The following is a 20,885-nucleotide window of genomic DNA, read 5'->3' as shown; positions in this document are numbered from 1 at the left end:
TTGGAGGCCAGATAGGTAGCAGCACTTTGGCCTGAGGTCTGACTGATGCCTGTGGGACCCTGGTTAGTTGTCATTAGTTTGTGTGATGGTGTTCCCCAATTTATGAGTGGAGTCCAGATTTTTCAGTGTTGAACTTGAAATTGTGACACTGGCTGACAGAATGTCCCCACCTCTGCACTGATAAGAACTGACAGAGCAAAATGTCATTTCGTCAAGAGAAAACCCACTTACATACAAATTTTGTACATGATGAGTCTGTGTTTTCTGTCACTGGTTTTGCTGCAGCACAGATGAAAAGTGTCTGTTGGTGAGTTCCCTGTATCAGGTGTCCATGCAGATCCATGCTGTAGGTGACATTTGTAAAACCACCCAGAAGCAATTTACCATTGAGAGGATGATGAACTCCTGTAGCTGAAGGGGCACATGTTCTGAAACTGGAGATCACAGTCACAGAAGTCTTGGCTGGAAAAGATGTTGAGGACTTCTAACTTCATTCTTGAGTGAGGATTCTTGCAGGAATCAGATCAGATCCATTAGCAGCAGAGAACTTTCCTTTCTAGTGAAAATGCAGAGTCTTAAACTATGTGTGTTTGGGAAAGCTCTGATTCAAGGGCAGTGAACAAAGCCTATTTTTCCCCTAAGTTTCTTTTCCCTGTATCTCAGCTGGCAGGGCTAAGCCTGGTGTGTGGAACCTGGTCCTGGACTAGCTGGGCCAGCTGGCATGTTGTAGATACTCATGTTGGTTAGCTAGGCTTGGGGCAGGCAATGCCAAAGCTGGCTGCTGGCCTCCCATGCACACGTGGTTGGAGTCCCAGTGTCCCAGGTGTGCATTCCCTCCCTGCTGGCCCTGGCCAGCCTGCTGAGCTGCAGTTCCTCCCTGACAGACACTGCCTATGCCAAGAACAAGGTGAATGACAAGTGGTACTACTTCGACGACAGCAGCGTCTCGGTGGCTTCAGAAGACCAAATAGTGGTGAGTATTTGGCTTGAGGCTCTTGCAGCTCTGTGCTTTGTGTGGTTCCCTGCTTTGTGTGACATTGCAGCCAAGCTGTGGGGATGGTTTCAGGTGGGTTTTCTCTCTGTTTGGTAGACGAAAGCTGCGTATGTGCTGTTCTATGAGCGCCGAAACAGCGAGGAACATTCTGCCCCCTCTGCTCCCCAGGAAGAGTGTGATGGCATGGACACCAACTAAGCACCACCTCCAGCACTCAGCCACCACGGTAGTGGTTGCTCTTGTAAAGCAATGCCTGAGGCGCCTGAAAATTTTTCTTCCTTCTGTAGGGGTCAAGCAGAAAATCAAGCATTGAGAGAGTCAGTGCTGGGGGTTGCAGAATAGCACTGAAGAGCCAGGAATAGGTGCTGACACTTGGGTATTTAGAGGCCAAAAATAATATATATTGGAGCTTCAATAAAGTTGTTTTTAAAATCTGGCTGAGCTGTGTGGCTAGAGGCAGGGGCTGGGGCTCTGGTTCCTGGGCTGAGGGTTGTAGCTGGGGTTGGGAGAGGACAGCCTGAGCTGGAGGCCAGCACAGCTGAGCCTTGAGGGGCCCGTGGAGGAGAATGGTGGGTACGATTCTGTGAATCGGCACTGGGGCTTCCTGCCACCTCTCTGGTGTTGCTGTTGGGCCCTGCCTGTGTCAGGGAGGCCTCCTGCACCCTTTCTGGAGCTCAGTTCAAATCTTTGTACTTCTGGTCTGTTGCAGTCTCTGCCATTGCACCTAGGTCCCCTGGCAAAGCAACAAATGTTTCTCTTGCTTGCATCCTTTCACTGATGCATTTGAGGCTCTCCTGGGCAGTTTTGACTCAGCATTTTTTATGTGAACACTGAATCCAGTGATGCAGGAATCTTGGCCAGAAGTGAATCATACCTGCCTGTGGTGTGGCATATGTGCAGGCTGATCCCCATGGAGATGCAGGTTACAGCTGCTCTGGCTCCTGTTCTTCTGCAGAGAAAATACCATCCATAACATTGATGATTTCTTGTCTTTTCAGTCTCCACCCCTCACTTCCAGGCTGCTCTGTAAGCACTTTTCTGCTGCCAGCATTTCTCCTATGGTTTGTGCAGTGACAGCATTTTTATCCTTTTTTGCTCAGTTATGTCTCCAGCCAAGCTCAGCACTGTGTCCCCAGAGGTGTCACCTGTACAGGTGACAGCCCAATGCCATGGATTGTGTGAATTTTCAGCCTTTTCTCTTGTAACTTTGGTTTTTTTGGACTGCTCTTTCAGCCCTCCTCCACCCTTGAGTGCTGCCTTTCTATCCTCACCTGATCCCCCTCTGTGGGGCTGCAGGTGTCACAGTCCTGTCCCAGGTCCTGTTGGCCTCTGCTGTTCAATGGTTCTGCTCCATCCTTTTGTCACAACTGACAAATGCTCTTCCCTCTGTCCTCCTTTACTGTGTGCTGCTTTTTAGGATTCAAGTCCAGCTTTCTTGAGAAGAGACTCCTGTGAGTCTCAGTGGAGGACTGGTCTTCCATGTGAAAAATGGGAAAAATTCCAGAGCCTTAGCCTGTATTTTAGGGGAACATCTAGCTCAAGGTAGTGAACCAAACAGGAAGGTTTTTCCTTTTAGATCCAAGTGTGTTGGCAGAATGAAAGGCTGAGACTGGCCAGCAGTGTGCTTTTTGTTCACTCTGGAATATGTGCTTGCAGCTGCTGTGACTTCAGTGCTGCCATCGCCTGTTGTGGTGGTCAGCAGTGCTCATCCATTTAATTCCAAACTTTCCACCTCAGCCCCACCTTTCTGCAGCCCAGGCAGTGCCTGACATTGCAGTGTGCCTGTCCCTGCACCCTGGCAGGGCAGCACAGGCAGCACTGGAAAGTGATGGGGAGGAGGAGGGGCATTGTCTCTAGCCAGCATGCTGCTGCTGTGATTCTCCTTTGTGGAATTAGCTTTAAAGCATTAAAATTTAAATTTTGAGATCACAATTGCTTAGTTGCTTCTGCTGTTTTATTTTTATTTTTGCAACTCTTAATATTGAATTTTTTTTCCTTATTACTGAGGGGAGCATGCAAAAAGCAACTTTTAAGCTGTAGCACTGCACTGAAATTACTCTAATCAGCATTTTTTTGTTTGTTTTACCCTGAAAGTTAGTCATGTGGGCATTCCAAATGGGGAATAGAGGAAGGGAGGACAGTAAAAGACCTTTTTAAAAGATAAATCAATCTGAAGTAGCCTTTGTCCTCCTCCTCACCTCCCTACCTGTGCTGACACTGAGAAATGCCTCTGTGGGGTTCAATCTCAGATCCTGAACAGACTCTGTTGTACTGCAGAACAAGCAGCCCAGCTCTGCTTTCTCTGCCTCTGAGCTGCTGGGCTTTGGCTGGTGTGTGTGTGCTGTAATACCAGACTGTTTTTTAGACTAGCACTTTGTAAGTGGCTGGCTCTGTTGTACAAAGAGGAAAATTAAAGAGTGGTTTGCACTGAAACTGGGTTTTGTTGTGTTTTCAGCTTTCATTACGTGGCCTAGCACTGCTGGTTGTGGGGATTCCTGGTGCTCTGGGAGAAATTTGGGCTGGGGGAGGGTGAGTCCTGCAGAGCCAGTGGGGATCTGGGAGGAAATCAGCTGTTGAGGGCACAGCTCTGCACAGCTGAGGCTTCACTCTGCTCCAGGGTTGCCTTTTCTCTCTGCAGTGCTGGCTTGCTGGTACCCGGTGCTCTAGCAAAGCTGTCCTTGCTTTTTTGTGGCACTGGACAGCCTCAGCTATGGTTTCATCCTTCCTCTGCAAACTCCTGAGAGTTCTGGTCTTCCTTCTGTCCATTATCTCCAGGGGTACCAGGGCTGCTGAGCTTTGCTGTGAAGGGCTGGTCCCCAAAACATGAAACCCATTGTGGGAAGAAGGGAAAGCCAAGGGGCACCTTCCCTGTTCCCTGGGAAGGTATTTGGTGAGAACAGAACATCAGTGTCCCAGTCCTGGCTCACCTCCTGCCTTGAGAGGATTTACAGTGTTACCCTGAGAAAAAGGTGCTCAGAATAAAGAAGGGGGAAATGAATAACAGCCTGAGTATGGAAGAGCTTTTTGCAAAGCATTTCTCTAGGTTGGGGAAGAGGTCTGAGGAGTTTCTACAGAGGGATAAACCAGGAACAGTTGCTCCCTGTTCTCTACAGTGCAAGGTGGGCAGCTTAAAGCATTTATTATCCCACCTGGCCCAGTAAATAACAGCCAGGCACTCTGCTCAAAGGCAGGAGAGGCTGTGTGGGCACTCAGGTGCTTACAAATAGACTTGGGAAGGATTAAATTAATGGGGAAATAGTGAGTGTGTGTGTGTCTGTGGGCTCAAATTAAAGTGAGGGCACTGCAGTTCTGAACATGATGTTTTTATTTTAATTGCAGCCTTGCTAAAATACATTATATAGTTCTAGATAACAGATTTCTTTTCAAATAACTTTTACAAGAAGTGACAAAAGCATATTCTCAAATTCAGAAGATGGAGGTCTGAAGTTCTTCCTTAAACATGCCTTCAAAATGGAGGTCCTTTGCCATGAGCTCTTCTTCTACATCTTCTAAGGCCCACTGATGATCTGTCAATTCTAAGGCTTCCCATTCAGTCTGCATTGGCAGTGAACAGAAGCAGAGAAGGAAAAGTAACAAAGGATTAGTTAAACAAGAACTACACAAAGCAGTGCTTGCTTTGAAAACTGCAACAAACACTGATTTCTATTAAAAACCTGGCAATCATATCAACTCTCTGAAATCAGTGGTTTCTGCTTAATTAGATGTTAGTTGCTCAATACAAATTGCATCACAGAAATTAGAAAAACTACATTATCTATCTTCTGCCAACCCTCTAACCTTCTGGAACAGTCCATAACTTTTGTAACAGCCAGTTCTGTTCTGGTGGGCTAAGTGCTTTGCAGTGAGGTAATTCTTTAGTTCAGAGTTAGCTGATAACAACAGGTAAGAGGCCAAAAATTTTGCACCTGATGACAGACTTGGGCCTGCAAAAAACCCTGTCACATGATGCCCAGCAAGGGATTTGTGTTTCTTGGCCAGAACACTTCTCCTGCAATATGGGCTTTTTCCCTTTTGTTTCTGCTGGAACATGTAGTGGGTTTTGGTCCCTGCAAGGCTGAATTGGCAGAAATGCTGTGGAGAGCCAGTACTGGGTGAAGTGGAGTCAGTCCTGGCTGGAATTGCCCCTCTGTGCTGAGTGTGGCAGAACAGCCAGTGCTCCAGCACTGCTGCAGCCACCTCTGCCCTGGCTGAGCCTCTGCCTGGGTACTGTGGGATTTTTAACCAGCAGGGTTACTGATAACACACTGCAGGAGCAGGCCATCCCAGCTGCCCAGGATGATGTGTGTGGCTAAACATCTTCTACAGCACACAAAACCAGAAATCAGGTCTGTCCTTCGTGCATAAACCTGGCCATGAACACTGCCTGTGAAAGGCACAGGCAGTCTAACAAGCAAGTGCCTGTGGAAAGTGCTTTAGGAGAACTGCAAGACAGTAAATTGCTGATGGATTTTCCACTGAACTGACTAGCTTACTTGATTTTCTCACCCAAGTTCGATGAGGATCATGCTGGACTCATGCTCAGCTGCACTATTAACACAACTTTTGGAGAGCCAGCTTCTGCTTTGGAACTATACCTCAAGGTAAAAAACCCCCTTCCTCAGCAAAAGCAAAGCATGGGACATAAATTCAGCTTTTGTACCAGCAATGACTGATCTGTCAGGTTTACTTCAGGGTATCTGGGCTCTGCCAGACCCAGAGTAACTCCCACAGCCTTCAGAAGCTGTCAGCTCTAATTTTAGGAACAGGAATCCAGAGCAATTCCCTTACTTGACACATGGAGATGAGTTACATGCAGCTCACAACCCTGCAGGCTCACACAAACAGGGGTGCAGGTGGGAATACTGTACCTTAAATGCTTTGTTAGTATCTGCTGGCATGGCCATTGCTGCCCCTGTCATTTGTTCTTGCATCACCCTGGACTGATCTGCAGCTGCAAATGAGAAATGAGAGGATGATTTCTGTGCTATTAAACAGCATTTCCTGGAGCATGGTGCAGTTGGGAAGGTTTTTATCTGTAGATGAGAACAATGCAGCAACAGCCAGAATGCAACACTGCTGTGCCAGGAGTCCTCACAAGACATCTTGCTCCCAACCCGCTCTTAGCCAGATTTACAAAAAGCCTGCAGAAAAATTGAGGAAAGTAGTTTTCTATTCCCAATGCACATCTGTCCTGCCCCACATCTAACATTAGGAAATCTCTGCAGTTTTCCTTAAAGCCAGTACTTGCTAGAAATAAACACTGGTTTGATGGGAAAGCAAGCCTGGACTAACAGCCATGGGAGTTTATGAGCCAGTGGCTGGTGCAGGAGATGTCAAACCTGGCCCATGGACAGTAAGTAACCTCACAGAAACAAGAGAAGAATTCAGGAGCTTCTTGGCTGGAAACTCAGAAATCTTTTCTCCAGCCTGCCCCAGACAACATCCCATGGAAGGAGCAGCCAGTTCCCAGAAATGGCAAGTGCCTTACCATTATCTTGGCCCAGGATGAGAGTATAAATGCTTCTGAGTCCAAACACATTCAAGAAGTACCAGGAAGCAGAGCTCACCCTGACAAATCAGAACAAGCACAGTTGTTGTCAGTTCAAAGCTGGCTCATGACCTCATTCCAGCAGCACACACAGACCAGCCAAGGGCCATTAACACGTTCAACATTTTCCAAGTGGGAACTGGGCCTTGCTTGCTGAGGACAGGGACTTACCAGGATGCATCCAAAGTGAGCAGCTCAATTCCCTGCTGCAGCATTGGCTTGAAACGCAGCGTCAGGGGAAACGGGACCTTTGCTGCAGGGTAAAGAAAAAAAGCCCAAGTTCACAAAGTGACACTGCATGACTGCAAAGGAGCAAGTAGCTCTTTTATTACATCTAATGTAGTCTCTGATGTGTACAATAAAGAGTTAACTTGGAGTTTTGAAAAAGCTGCAGTTCTGTATTCATTTAAACATGAAAAGACTTTCTAAAACTTCATCAGGTGACCAAACCCTTTCACAACTGTGAAAGGGAATGTCCCTTTTTAAAGAAACAATTATCACATTAACAGTATAGAAAAAAAAAACCCCAGAATTATGAATTTAGTAAGTATTTTTGATGTGTACACTCCACACAGTAACCAATTCCCTGGACAGGTTCAGAGGAAAATCCACTGCATCAAGCTGGATTTCAGGCAGTTTTAATAAAATACTGGTTTTGTCACTACAGTTGTTCCCAAATACATGAGCTATTTTCTTTGAGACCATGACCAACACTCAGAAAACAATTTCCACCCTTTGCAATGGGACAAGCAAATTTGTGCAGTTTGTGGAGTGAAGAGCAGCAGTGCCACAAGCCAAATTTATGCTGCTTCTGACTGACTGCTCTCAGGGCCAGGAACAAATCTCTGATGCAGCTCAGACCCTCAAGGCCATCTTCAGAAACACAGGCAAACCCTTGTTACTCCAGACACTTACTTGTGACAAATCCTGAAAATGTCATGTTGATCCAGCCACCAATGAGGATCATAGGCAGAACATTGGTTACATTCCCTTTCATCATATCTGTCAGCATGGTAGGATCTGCAAATCATAGATGGGGTGTGAAGTAGCAGCACATCACAATAAAGAGAAACAAGTCATTGCATGTCAGATAATTTGTTTAGGAAACTGCATGAGACAACACTCCTGTTCCAGTATCTACAGTTTTCCATTGCTGACAGTACTTTGCAAAAGGAGATGAGCAGCCAATGTGGTGGAGACTGCTGCCACAGAGGTGCTGTGCTCTGTGCTGTGCCTGACCCCATCCCTTGCCCCAGATCTCTGGACTTGCCTGACCCCTGTGAGCTGACCTGGGTAGAGGAAGGACAAGCTCCTGTTTTGCTGTATACATTAGTTAAATTAAATCACTTTAGAGAAGACCCTCTGGGAGCTGGAGCAAACCACTGGCAAAAGGAGCCAAGAGCAGGACTCCCACTCCTGGCTACCCTGAGGAGGTCAGGCCTCCTGAGATGCTGCAAGCAGCTCAAGGCTGAAGTTAAGCAACATGAAGCAACCTAATGTTTTTGTTTTCCAAGAGAGGGATCTCACTCCCACCCCCTCCCTCACACTGCCCGAGCTCCCTGCAGAGCTGATTCACCTTCCACCCTCAGCAGACACTGCAGGTTTTTCTACCTGGCTGCAGTTAGGGTACCTTAACATACCTGTCATTGGTGAAGGAGGCACTACCTTTCTTTTTGTTTTCTTAAAAAATCCATCCTCGGGGTTATTAAAAAAATATTTCCGGGACAGGAAAGACTGAAAGCAGAGAAAGACAATGCCAACACCGTAAGAAGTAAAAGGACAGAAGCATTAGTCCTTGCTCAGACATTCAGACATCTTGTGAGTTCTTTCACAACACACCTTCCTGGGATAGGTGCCTCACTGCCCATGTGTTCTGAAGCTCATCACATTTTTCTGCATCCAGAGTACCAGATCCCTGGCTCTTTAAAATTCTTGAAGTAATTATAAGAATTCTCTGAAGAAAAACCCATGTTAATTAAAGAGCTTTTAGTGTTTTGTGCAAATTCTTTGTGCCAGGGAGCACCAATACTTATACACAGGAAATTTTCACTCGCCCAACTGACCTCTGGATTTCACAAAATACACATTTGGTACCAACAGAGCCAACACGAGTGATGCATTTTTAGTTTAGCAAATATTTCAGCTGACAAATTATGACCACCTCGTTATCCCAAGCTAGCACTGCATCCCTGTGTGCTTGCTGGCACATATTAAACAGCAGTTTGGAGGCACATCTCATGTCAGCACGCAGTTAAAACATCGAGCAGTGACAGCTAACATAAATGTCAAGGAAAAGACATAAACAGCAGTGCTGTATCCAAGATTCCCGGGAATCTGCCCTTACGGACACTGCTGTGCCCAGGGCTGACCCGGCAGCGTCCGAGCCCGCAGGCGCTGCTCGTCCCGCGGCACTGCCCGGGCACAGCCCCCCAGCCGCCCTTGTACAGCCCGAGCGCGCAGCTCCCTACCTGCTTTGGAATGTATTTTCCATTTTCCCGAAGGACTCTGCTCCGGATCAGGACTTGGCTGGAAGAGAGACACGCGGCGTTAGCGGCGGGCCGGGCCGGGCCGGGGGAGCGGGGCGGGCGGGGGTGAGGCGGGCCCTGACCTGTCGGACACCTGCTCCTGCGTGAGGCGCTTGTCGCTCTGCAGCAGGATGGACACGTAGTGCCGGATCATGCCCACGAAGAAAGTGATGAAGACGATGGGCAGCACCACCCATAGCCGGATGTTGGAGTCCAGCAGCAGCTCGGGCTCGCTCATCGCGGCGGTGCCGCTTCGGGCCCGGCTCCGGCCGACACCGGGCCGCCGCCGCACGCCGCGCTTCCGCTTCCGGGACCGGGACCGGCCCTTCCGCCCCCGGCGGAACGGCGTCAGCGCGCGCCGCGGGCGGGAAACTCGAGCGCGAGTGGCGGGAGCGGCGTCTCGGGACAGCGGCGTCTCCCGCCCCGCCCCGCCCTGCCCTGCCCGGAGAGGACGGGAGGTGAGCTCGGCTCGACTCAGCTCAGGTGAGGTGGGCACAGGTGAGACGGGCTGAACCGAGCCGAGCCGAGGAAGTGGAACGGCCGCCTGAGGCACTGCCCACCTTTGGCAGTAGGTGTGATGGAGGGGTGCCCGGCTGGGCTGTCAGGCTGCGCCTCGCACCCAGGACACGACCCCAGCAGCGGTGGGGCTGGAAGGGAGCTCAGGGGATCAACCAGGGCAGCCCCTGCCGAGGCAGCGACACCCAGGGCAGGTGACACAGGAGCGGGTCCGGCTGCGTTGGGAGTGTCCGCAGGGAGGGAGAGCCCTTCCCTGGGCATGCCTGGGCACGCCTTCCCCGGGCAGCTGTTCCAGTGCTCTGCCGTCCACAGCCTGAAGAAGATTTTGCCCATGTCAAAGTGAAAGTTCTCGTGTTTTAGTTTTGGCCATTGCTCCTTATCCTGTCACTGGGCACCCCTGAAGAGAGTCGGGCACCATCGCTTTGGTGCCCATCTTTCAGATATTTATACACCTGAAACAGCTGTGAAAAGCTCGTTGCACTTTTGTTTTTAAACTATTCCACTGCCGTGCTGGTATTTTAAATAACTTATTTTACCAGCCTTTGCCAAGCAGTTGAAATTTAGCGTGAGATGCTCACATCTTTTTTTCATAACCTTTAAGTTTTAAAGGTGAGTTAAGTTTATTTTTCTTTTTAATTGTTGCCACCCCCCAAAAGAGGATGGTGAGATGGAGGTTTGTGCTGACAGAGCTCACTGGCTGTAATTCGTGGTTAGGGGCATGAACAGGATCACTTAATGTGTTTGGGCTCATGAGCACCTATCTGTGAATCCTTTGTTGCTTTGTCATGTGGAGAGCTTGACTTTAGCTCAGTGGATGCAGTCTGGGTTCTCATAGTTGCTCACTTTAATTTGCCATTTCATTTGCCTGAATGAAAGGCCAAGCCTTGTTTTCTGAGAATTTCAGAAAAAGGCATATATTGTGCTATTGAAATATGACAAACTCTAAAATTTCAACCTGCACAGCAGAAAAATGTGGTGTGATATTGGTTACCCAGGCAATCTGTCTTTCTTTGAGCACTCTCAATTTCTGTCATGTTCCCTTTTTCTATTCACATTCTAGATCTGCTTAAAAAAGAGATTAATAAAACACTTGTCTTTTTCCTGCATTTTTTTAGGCAACAACAAAGGTTTTGTTACCATGGTTTCAAAAAGGAAATTGTCCAAAGTTGATGCTTCTGAAGAGAGCTGCAGGACAGACTTGGCAAGTAAGTACCTGGGTATCATCTTAGTGGAGTGGAGACCCATTAATAGAGGCAGCACCTCCCAAGCAGGGGCAAGGCCAAAATGGCAGTTCTGATAATGCTGATTGTTAATGACTGTGCTGATTTTTTATATATTTGCTGCAGCATGTGTTGTTTTCTCAGAAACTAAGAAGTCACGGAGTTCTGATAAAGAAAATGCCTCTGCCTTCTGTGGGTTGGAGAATGAGGGAGTCTTTGAAGAGCTCCTCAGGACATCAGGAATTGTGCTGAAAGCTGGGGAGGGACAGAATGAAATAGGTATGAGTTCAACATTTGCTGTTTCTGCTTCAGATCAAAACCTGCAAGGATGGATAGTACAAAGCAATGATGTGTTTTACTTGCAGCACAAAAGTGCTTGAGCCAGCTTGTTTCAAAATTCAAGCAAACCTTCATTTGGCCTCTTATTTGTTATAAACCTCTTGTTCCTGCTGAATTCAGTGCATCACCTAAACTCATTATTCCACCTCTTTGGGTGTATACCTGTTAAGTCTAAAGACTGAGCTCTGAAATGGGGAAGCAAACATGGCATTGTTGCCTTTCATTTCAGGCAATGCCTTCAGGGTGTCCCCTGCATTCAGTGTTTCAGTGCTGCTCTCAGCCCTGACTAGAGAAAGCACAAGTGCTGATTCCACTCAGGCTTTTGCCAACTGCACTTCTCAATAGAGCAAATGCAAAATGTTGGTGGATGGGCTTGAGAGCTTGTACTTGGTGTAGCTGTTAGGATGTTGTATGGACAGATTGTCTCATTCTTTATTTCCTTTCTAACCTGTCTCCTCAGCTGTTGATCAAATAGCTTTCCAGAAGAAGCTCTGCCTGGCCCTGGAGAAGCACCCTACTTACCCAGCTGTAAGTAACTTTGGCAGGAGCCACCTTTAAAGCTGCTTGCTGAGTAGGAAAATATGCAAATGCAGCTGCCTGTCCCTGCTAGTCCCATACAGAAGTGTGCAACACAGCAGCTTGTCTTGGATTTCTGTGGTTCAGATTTTCCAGTTCTCTTAGTGTTGCTGTTCCAGCCTTTTAGTCCCACAGTTTTTCTGACTCTCAAAGTAATTTTCATTGGTAATATTATTCAATAGACAAAGACTCTCACAGCAGACAAATCACTTGCATAGCTCTCTGGTGGAAGCTGGGTTTGGTTTTGTGTTGGGTGGGAGCTGGCAGCATTAACAGTGCCATGATGTGCTGGCAGCATTAACAGTGCTTCTCCCCAGACACCAAGTCCAGGTGAAAGTCCTGAGGCAAATGATTTGGCTGCAAATGTTTTTTGGGTGTAGGCCTTGTCACATTATCTCAGCAGAACAGGAAGAAAGGCAAAATCTTCTTAAATCAAAGTAAAATGTGAGACACTTGCTTTAGAGTTACTTTGCAGGGCAATCCTCTGGAAATGGTCTGGACTAGCATTTATTTATTATCCAGCATTCCTTCCATCACAGTTTCTGTCTGCAGTTCCCAGATTAGCTCTCCCTGGTTCTCACCATCTGCTTGCAGATTGCATCCTAAAGCACAGCAGCTGGCTGGGGTGTCCCTTCAGGGTGGGTAACTTCTCTCTGCCTTGCAGGTGGTGAAGCAGTTCATCAGTGGCCTGGAGTCTCACATCAAGGACAGGAACCAGTTCAAGAATTGCCTCTTGCCCTGCACTCCTGTACGGACTGAGGGGTCCAGGTAGAGAAAATGAGTTTTGCCTTCCCCTCAGTCAGAGCCACATCTAGGCAGTCTCTAGAGCTGTGCTGGGACATTGACCAGGGTGCAGCTAAAGGCTCCAGCTGGTGCACACCAAGGCAGCATGGCTGGTGTAATCAATTGCTGTTAATTAGCAGGGAGTTTAGAGTATTAAGTCAGAATTTACTGCCTGCCCATGGCACACATTGGATTCTATGGCATTTTATGGCAACAACCAAATACTGTGAAAAAAATTTGCCAGGGCTGGTGGAGGTCAATTCCTTTTTAAGATTTTTTTTCCCCAGGAGATACAGCTTCACCACAGACTTTCACATTTTTAATCCTGTAGAAAGTGAGCTGGTTCAGAGCTAAAGTGCACTTGTAAATCTTTTTATGTGTCTGTGATTGCCATGTGCTACCTTAAGTCATTGTATGTAGTTTTTAAAAGAAAACAGTAATGGGAAGAGTTACAGCCTGTTCTCCCAGCATGTTTTTGACACAACTGTGGTGGAATCTTTCATCTTGCAGGAATCTGGTGCACTCATATTGTGAAAGCCTCATTAAACTGCTTCTTGGGATTAAGATCTTACAGGTATGGGAGCCTTACCTTGCTCTTTACAATGTTTTGATTGTAGGGAACATTTTGCTTACTTAAGTAAAGGATTAACAGAGCTGGTTTTGAGGCAGGTGAGGCTGCATGTGGAATAGTGTCCAGTTTGTTGTTGTAGGGGCACAAAGATGCCTAGAGCCTGAGACACGTGGCAGACAAGCAGAGACAGAAGGAACTGGGTTTGTTCAGTTTTAAAAGAAGATTAAGGGAAATTTCATGGTCTTCAAATGGTTGCAAGGTGTAGGGAGCACAGAGCCAGACTCTCCTCAAAGGTGAACAGGGGCAGAATGAGAGAGGATGGCTCAGGTCAACCACAGGAAATTCTGATGAGATATAACCACTTCCACTGTGGAGAATCTTTAAGTGCTAGAGCTGGGCACTGTTTTCAAACTTATCTAAAATTGATGCTTTAGTTTTCTGAGTGGTGAAGAGCAGCTCAGTGTCTGAGAAAAAGAAGTTCATTGGTCCAGAGGAATTGTACATCCTGCCCATATGGCCATGTTCTGCTGGGTTATGTGGGTAGTTTATACAACCCTCTGAAAAGTGGTTTTCACTTCTTAGGCTGTGTGCCTCATTTCTGGCATTAGGCAAGAGATTTCTTATACAGGCAATACTTCATTGAGCCTTCCAAGCATTTTATTCTCTGTATGTATGTCATCTTTTCTGAAAGGTCAGTTTGGGTGGCAGTACCACAGTGCAACCAGTAAATCATCCTAACATTGGTTTTTTCCTTTCTTTTAGCCTGCTGTCATAACACTGTTATTGGAAAAGATCCCTGAATTCTTTTTTGACATGTGAGTATAAACTGGCTTCTCTCTGCCTTGAAATGAAATTTCTTTTGGACAATCACCAGCAGTTTGACTTTAGCTGTTACTTCAGGTTTACCTGGCTGGCAGTTTGCACTGATGTGGGGGTTTTTTCATACCTGTGTAAAATAATCTGTGAGGTACCATGACCTTAAATTGGTGAGTCCATAGAGCAGAAGGCAGATTTCTAGAAGGTGAAATGCAGACATTGTGCACTGATTGATTGTGCTTTTCACAGCTACTGACACAAGCTTAGGAATTATTTCAGCAGAGGAACCAGAGAGTGTGTCATCATTTAAAAAAAGATGGAAGTGGCTGCTGACAGAGTTTAGGAGGCTGGGAGATGCAAACAGATCTTCTTTTGTGTTCAAACTAGGGAAACTGAAAGAGCATCTCTTGGTTTTTGAATGTAGAACACCACAGTGGAGTGAGAGATCTTGAGGTGTAACACAGGCAAGACTTGGCCACTCCATCTCTTTTCCTGTGCCCTGGATGCTCACTGCAGAGTCAGTGGGGCAGACCAAGGGGCAGAAAGAAGCTGAGGCTGTTCCTGCTGCAGTTTTTGTTCCTGTGCTGAAATACAGCACACAAATGCTGCACAGAGCTGTAGTCCAAGAAATTGTGTCAGACTGAAATCTTGTTTGAGGAGGGTTTAACATAGACAGTCACAAGGTCTGAACTGTTTTCACCCAAGAATTCTAAAGGATCTTGGATGTAAAAGTGATAAGCTGTTCATTGTGCTGTGAGTCCTTTGGGAATTCTGAAAAATGGATGTCGTTACATTTGTCTCCTATCAACCTGTAAGAAGAGAGAAGTTCTTTCTGGGTATTAGTGACCAGTTAAGAATGGGGTCAGTTGTTCTTGCTGCCCAGCAGCAGAGCTCTGGACTCTGTAGGTGTCACTCAGCTGTGTTTCCTTTTCTGCTGTTCCAGTGTGGGCACCTTTGGAACAAATTTCCCCCGGCTCATCATCAATCAGTTCAAGTGGCTTGACAGGCTCCTTGACAGCCAGGTGGGTGCCAGAGGTGCAGTCACAGGGATGATTTTTCCAAACAACTTCTGGAATGCCTCTCAGGTGGGATTAGATTGAATTATTGTGGTGATGAGAACTGATGTTGTTCTTGTATTTACATGCTGAAGGAGAGATTTAATTTTTTCTGGTTTGTTATGTTTGCCTTGAGTTACATCTGAACATCTTTTACTATTTTTTTTTACTATTTTTTTCTCTTTTTCTTCTTTTCTTCTCTGCGTCTTCTTTTACATAAATTTATATATATGCATGTGTATTCACACAGATGGCCCCATTTTAAAGCTGTTGGCAGGAAGTTACAGTCCCCTCTTGTTTAATTTTGACAAGGTACTGGATACTTGCAAGCGTGTGGGGATGAATTCTCTGTTCTTGTTCTGGTAATTCTTTCCCTTCTTTCCCTAAGTCATTTGGTCTCTGTGGGTTACTCTACTGGAGTACTAAACACTGGGAAGCTTGTTGTGTTTCCCAGTTTCCTCTGTTCACCAAGATCATTATATCCTAGCTGTAAAATATCCTTTTTCCACAAAAATCTGTGTCTGCTTCATGATGTCAGCAGGACAGTGAGTTAAGGGACAGTTGGCACAAACTCAAGCAGATGTTGCACTGAGGGACCTTAGGTACATAATATGGTTGTGCTGAGAGATTTGTGCATTTCAGCAGTGCTCCTGTTGCCTGCAGGATCTGGTCAGGAAGTTAATGCAGATGGTCAGTGTCTCTCCAGTACCAATCCAGCACGATATCATCACCAGTTTGCCTGAGATCCTGGAGGATTCCCAGCAAAGTGAGGTTGCCAGAGAGCTCAGGTATGGATGATTTGGTTGGGAGGGTTTGTTTTGTTTTGTTTTTTCCCCCTGGCACTTAGCAGGAAAGGACAAGATGCATTAATGCAGGTTGCTCTGGGGCTGACTGAAGTATTAGGACAGCACTGTGTTCCTGTTAACTGCAGCATCTGGGGCCACCCAGCACTGTCCTAGGACATTCCATTTGTACTGTTGTGCTCCTAAAGAGAGCACAGGCAATCCAGCAAAAGACATTGCATTTAGACAATGCTCCAAAACTGCTTTTATCTAAATTATGATTAAACTCTTGACTACATGGAGACAGCACAGGTAGCATCCAGTTAAGTACTCACTGCTTCTGCTGGATAGTCTGTGATCAGTCACTTGGATATTACTACTGACAGCTTCTGATTTGTCTTGGATTCTGCTGTGGTAAGGATCAACATGGTTTTTATTAATAAAGAAAACCCCAGATCCACAACACAGTTAATGTGTGTATGAAACAGAACTCTGGCTATTTTATGTACTTTTCTCAAGCATATTTGCTGATCCAAACAACTGGGGAGCCTAATGCCAAGAGTTACCCTCCCAGGGAGCACTGCCATAGGCTAATCCTTACATCTGTCTGCTTTAATAATGCACTCATTTTACACAAGAATTTGAGTAGTCTAAGTGTTTCTAATTCTTATTATTGCACAGATCACTTACATTTCTGCTGGAGTTAATCACCTTTTCAAACCTGTGATCACTTGCAGATTATTACTGCAAGCAGTGCATCCTATTCCTTGTACCCTCTCAAACTGTGACTTTGTTTTCATTCTCAGTTTATTGCCTCAGCTTCTAGATAAAAAAACTCCACACATTTTTCCTATACTAATCAAACTCCTCAGACTTCTCTTTTCTCTGTTTGTGTGTTTTGAAAGCTGAGATCCAAACAGTATCAGCAGGGCACACTTATTTCCATATTCTCCATAGCCTCTACCTATTTCTGATGCAGAAAACAACTCATTACTTCTAATGAGTAAGGGAGCACAAACAGTTACCAGGATGCTGCAGATGAGCTGTTTTTCATCTAACAAAATTTAAGTACAACTTCTTACTAGAGAAAGTTTGTAAGAAACTCAGAGGCCAGCCAAGAATGATTACATGAGCTTTGGGAAAGTCCATGAGGCTGTTAAAGACAGGAGCAGTTCTTACATGAGGAGTAATAATTTTGAGAACAAATTTTCCATAATCCCAGTGGCATATGTTGTCAGCTTCAGAGATTTTTTTTGCAGTGGCCACAAAAACTACTGGAATCATACAATACACTAAAGATACATTCTTGGTTTTGTTAAGAGGACCCTTTGTTTTCTTTTCCCTGTGTATCAGCTGCCTGCTGAAGCAGGGCAGACGGCTGACAGTGCCAATCCTGGATGCCCTTTCTCGTCTGGATCTGGATGCAGAACTTGTGGCTGAGGTGAGAGCATTTATGAGCACTCCAGCACACCCCAGCCCCTGCTTAGCAACATGAGAACTTCATTCCCAGTATTTTGCTAAATCTGACTCCTGTAGGCCTTCAAAAGTCCTGAGCTCCTGAAGTTGGAAAGAGGTCAGAAGCTAAAGCTGGTTTTTGAAACATGTATGAGGGATTCAGGAAAAAGCAGAGAGAAGTTTTCTGAATTCCTGCTGTAACAGCCAGGAATTTCAATCACAGCTGTTTTAGCAAATGCAGAAGCACTTTGTCCTGCTGCAGTAATTTTTTACTGCCTGTCTTAAATCTTATTGTCAATATTTCCTCTTTTTTAAGTACAGTGACCAGACTAGACTGTTATATTCTAAGGAAAGGCAGATTGGTGATTAAATAATTAAAAAGATTTTCTCTGCAGAGTGCTGACAAAGGAGAAGAGATGATGATGTGCCTTGTGCCTTTTGGATATGTTGCATTGCTGCACTTTTTGGAGTTGGGCTTCTTATGGATAAAATAAAACTGGTTCATTTGAGTACATAGTGTTTTACATAGTGCCAAAAGGCTGGTGCTGCATAGCCAGCTGGTGCTGCACATCCTCCATGCTTTTCCCTTTTGAAAGCCAGTTACAAAATGGTGGAGCCAAGCTCTTCCTGCTGAAGAGTGATAAGGGGCAGTGGCCACAACAACAGGTTTAGATTGGATATTTGGAAAAACTGGTTAAGGTCTGCAGCATTAACTTAAATTATCAAAGAAGTGGCAGAGATTGGAGGTTTCCTCCATCCTTCAAGACTCAACAAAGCCAAGGTGAATCTGATCTGGTACTGACAATGCAGAAGGTTGGACTGTTATCTCCAAGGATTCCTTCCCACTGGCATAACTATGTTTCTGTGAAGTGTTGTCTTCCAGCTGATGCAGTGCTGCTCTCTCCTCAGGTGAGACAGTCTGCCATGACCATTGTGCCTTCTGTAAAACTGGAAGATTTGCCTGTAGTAGTAAAATTCATCCTCCAAAATGTCAAGGCAGCAGATGCAGTAGAGGTACAGTATCTTTTTCATAATGAAGTATGTGTTTTCCACACCAATGTGTGTTTTAACAGAGGGAAGTTGCTTCATACACAGAGCTGTGTGTTTTTAATGTTTTCAAGTAAAATTTTAATATTGCCAGGGATCAAAGCCAACCTTGCTGAGCTATCAAACACACTTTGTTTCATATGTTGAGGAAGCCTCAGCCTAAGGGAAATGAGGTTTGTGATCTGCCCAAACCTTTCAGGGAGACCCCTGTAAAAAAGTGTGCCTATGACATGGCAGCCAGTCTGTGCTGGTACACTGCATTTGAACAGCAGTCACATTGGTAAACTTGCATGTCCCAGAGTTCCTCAGGCTGTCATGTATCTTGCTCAGCTGCTAAACAGAATAAAAACAGTTCACAGCAATGTAAAGCAGATATTGGTGGGAATTTCACAGAGTAGGTCTTAAAAAATTCTTTTTTGTATGACATACAGGTGAAGAGAAAAGTTTTGTTGGTTCATTTTCTGAATTAAAAAAATTAAATTTGGGCATGATTAAATACTTGTAAATCTTTACAAATATATGAGTTTTGATTTGTAATTTTAGGGTTATTATGGGAAATTGTTTTATTTTCCTCAGCTTTTTCTGTTCTTCCCTCATTTGTCACAGTGATTTGTGCATGGGTTTGTGCTTTACAGGTGATTTCTGATCTTCGGAAGAACTTGGATCTGTCCTCGTGTGTTCTGCCCCTGCAGATTCACAGTTCCCAGAAGAAGATTAAAAGCCAAGTCCAGGCCAGGTACTTTAAGAAGTTTACTTGATTCTCCAAGGGTTAGGATGAGACAAGATAACTTAAACTGTTCCTCTTCTGGTCTCTCTGGTACAACTGGCTACAAACATGAGCCTGATTTATCCTGTGGCAAGGCATGGACACATTTATTCCTTCCTGCTTGGTGCTAATGCAATCCATGTGTCACTCCTTGCTCAGCCAGCTTCCCCTGCCATGGCTGTAGTTCCTTTTGAGCCATCTGCCTCCATGTCTGCATGGGGATAAGCAACTTCATTTATAATAATATTGCTACCAATTTATCTGTTTTAAGTTCCCTCCAGTATGTTTTCCATTGATTCTGCAACCTCTGGTTCCATCCTCTTGGAAAACTCCCTCTCTTTCCCAGAGCATTCCCTGTGGACAATGGCTGCTTTAAGTTACTGCTGTGGCTGCTGGGCTGCCTTGCTCCTGTGACAGTATTTGCAGGGACTGAGTCTCCTCTTTTCTGATGATTTGCAGTTCTTCCCTGAGCCAAGTAACCACCAGCCAGAACTGTGTGAAGCTACTTTTTGATGTCATCAAGTTAGCTGTGAGATTTCAGAAAGATGTCTCTGAAGCATGGATTAAGGTAAGAGACACACTTCAGTCCTTGTTTCCTTATTTATTTGGGCTCCTTGATTGAGCCTGAGCTTTTCTTGTAATCAAATGCATTAAAAGACAGATGTTAGCCCTTCATTTTACTGATACAGATTTCATTCTACAAGAGAGGAAAAATGTATACCATATATTGAGACTGAGCTATGTGAGGCCTTAAGATGTTTGAAAATGTCCTGCTGGAAATCAGTATCAGCTGGTATTAGGCTAAATTTAATTTTAAATTGCATTTTAGTGTAAACCATGAGGCTGTTTCTTGTCCTCATTACTCAATACCTCAGTTCCTTTCTCAAGCCTCATGTTACTTGAGAATATCCTTGCTCCAACTCAGTTTTCAGCTACTTTTTAATACCTCCTGGATTCTCTGTTGTTGGGAGGATCCAGTTTGCTGACTTTGATGGGTATCCTGCTGTAGAGGAGAGAAATCTGTGGGCAGGGTGTCACAGACTTCTGGTGTCTACCTTTTTTGATTTGGTTTTGGAATATAGAATTGTACTGTAACCTAACAGCTTGCTTGTTTTTTTTCCTCTCAGGCTATTGAGAACAGCACATCTGTGTCTGACCATAAGGTAATAGTTCTGCTCTGTAAGTGTCCTCTTGTTTTCTCAAGGGCTTTCTTCTTGGTTGTAGATTAGGAGATATTTGAATTTGGACCAGAAACTTACTGGTGATGTTTCATGGATGGTTCTCTTGGTGTTGGACTTGTTCCAAGTATAACAGCCATCCATTTTCTTGTAACTCTTGGTTCATCCCTTCCTTCAGATTCATCCCTGTCCCTTCTGTTAAGGGACAGAGTTAATTCAGAGTTAATCCTGCTTTAATTCTGTACTGTTCTACTCATAAGGTTTTATTTAAGTTGTAACTCTTGGGACTTTCTGAGCTCTTTTTTTCTTCTCAGTTTAGACTTCAAGTCTTGATTTGGAGTTATCTGAACTGTTTAATATTTCAGCATAATGAGTGGTTGTTATTTCCTCTAAAAGGTTCTGGATCTGATAGTTTTGCTGCTAATCCATTCTACAAACACCAGGAACAGGAAGCAAACTGAGAAGGTTTTGAGGAGCAAAATCCGACTGGGCTGCATGCCAGAACAGCTGATGCAGAATGCCTTCCAAAACCATGCCACGGTCAGTCTGATCCTGCTTTGGGACTCTCTCTTTTATCTCTCAAAGATCTTGTCAGATGATGATTTAGCCCTGTGCTGCATTATTTATACCTTTCCAGTAATGTTCATGTACTTCTCTTTTATAATTTCTAGTCCATATCAGTGTCCCAAGGCACATGTTCTCAGTTGGAACTGT

At 45.2% G+C, this 20,885-nt stretch overlaps 3 protein-coding genes across 6 annotated transcripts in view; 2 read left to right on the top strand and 1 right to left on the bottom strand.

The window, feature by feature from the left end:
- Nucleotides 1-1,430, top strand: part of USP4 (ubiquitin specific peptidase 4) — a 34,787-nt gene extending 33,357 nt beyond the window's left edge. For both annotated transcript variants that reach the window (XM_064724545.1, XM_064724544.1), the window contains 2 exons: nucleotides 885-973; nucleotides 1,091-1,430. In XM_064724545.1, the coding sequence (XP_064580615.1) occupies nucleotides 885-973; nucleotides 1,091-1,192 (191 nt within the window). In that variant the 3' untranslated portion in view covers nucleotides 1,193-1,430. The remainder of the gene's footprint in view (nucleotides 1-884; nucleotides 974-1,090) is intronic.
- Nucleotides 1,431-4,301: 2,871 nt separating this feature from the next.
- Nucleotides 4,302-9,437, bottom strand: EMC3 (ER membrane protein complex subunit 3). Its single transcript, XM_064724504.1, has 8 exons — nucleotides 9,151-9,437; nucleotides 9,011-9,068; nucleotides 8,183-8,276; nucleotides 7,458-7,562; nucleotides 6,714-6,795; nucleotides 6,483-6,562; nucleotides 5,863-5,945; nucleotides 4,302-4,549 (listed from the first exon to the last, which is right to left on the bottom strand). The coding sequence occupies exons 1-8, from the start codon at nucleotides 9,303-9,305 to the stop codon at nucleotides 4,421-4,423; spliced, it is 786 nt and encodes a 261-aa protein (XP_064580574.1). The 5' UTR covers nucleotides 9,306-9,437; the 3' UTR covers nucleotides 4,302-4,420.
- A 1-nt stretch (nucleotide 9,438) lies between these two features.
- The window catches only part of FANCD2 (FA complementation group D2), a 34,945-nt gene continuing 23,498 nt past the window's right edge, over nucleotides 9,439-20,885 (top strand). Inside the window, exons 1-15 of one of the 3 annotated variants that reach the window (XM_064724500.1) lie at nucleotides 9,439-9,550; nucleotides 10,699-10,788; nucleotides 10,948-11,082; nucleotides 11,603-11,670; nucleotides 12,383-12,486; nucleotides 13,012-13,075; nucleotides 13,835-13,887; nucleotides 14,832-14,910; nucleotides 15,607-15,731; nucleotides 17,079-17,166; nucleotides 18,090-18,194; nucleotides 18,863-18,963; nucleotides 19,453-19,561; nucleotides 20,121-20,156; nucleotides 20,568-20,711. In XM_064724500.1, the coding sequence (XP_064580570.1) occupies nucleotides 10,722-10,788; nucleotides 10,948-11,082; nucleotides 11,603-11,670; nucleotides 12,383-12,486; nucleotides 13,012-13,075; nucleotides 13,835-13,887; nucleotides 14,832-14,910; nucleotides 15,607-15,731; nucleotides 17,079-17,166; nucleotides 18,090-18,194; nucleotides 18,863-18,963; nucleotides 19,453-19,561; nucleotides 20,121-20,156; nucleotides 20,568-20,711 (1,278 nt within the window). In that variant the 5' untranslated portion in view covers nucleotides 9,439-9,550; nucleotides 10,699-10,721. Of the gene's footprint in view, nucleotides 9,551-10,698; nucleotides 10,789-10,929; nucleotides 11,083-11,602; nucleotides 11,671-12,382; nucleotides 12,487-13,011; nucleotides 13,076-13,834; nucleotides 13,888-14,831; nucleotides 14,911-15,606; nucleotides 15,732-17,078; nucleotides 17,167-18,089; nucleotides 18,195-18,862; nucleotides 18,964-19,452; nucleotides 19,562-20,120; nucleotides 20,157-20,567; nucleotides 20,712-20,885 lie in introns of all 3 variants that reach the window. The other 2 variants (XM_064724498.1, XM_064724499.1) reach the window with 2 other exon arrangements.

The sequence above is a fragment of the Zonotrichia leucophrys genome, chromosome 12 (assembly GCF_028769735.1).
Source record: "Zonotrichia leucophrys gambelii isolate GWCS_2022_RI chromosome 12, RI_Zleu_2.0, whole genome shotgun sequence".
Lineage (NCBI taxonomy): Eukaryota > Metazoa > Chordata > Aves > Passeriformes > Passerellidae > Zonotrichia > Zonotrichia leucophrys.
The sequence above is the reverse complement of the archived record's forward strand: the minus strand, read 5'-3'. Positions and strand labels throughout refer to the sequence as shown.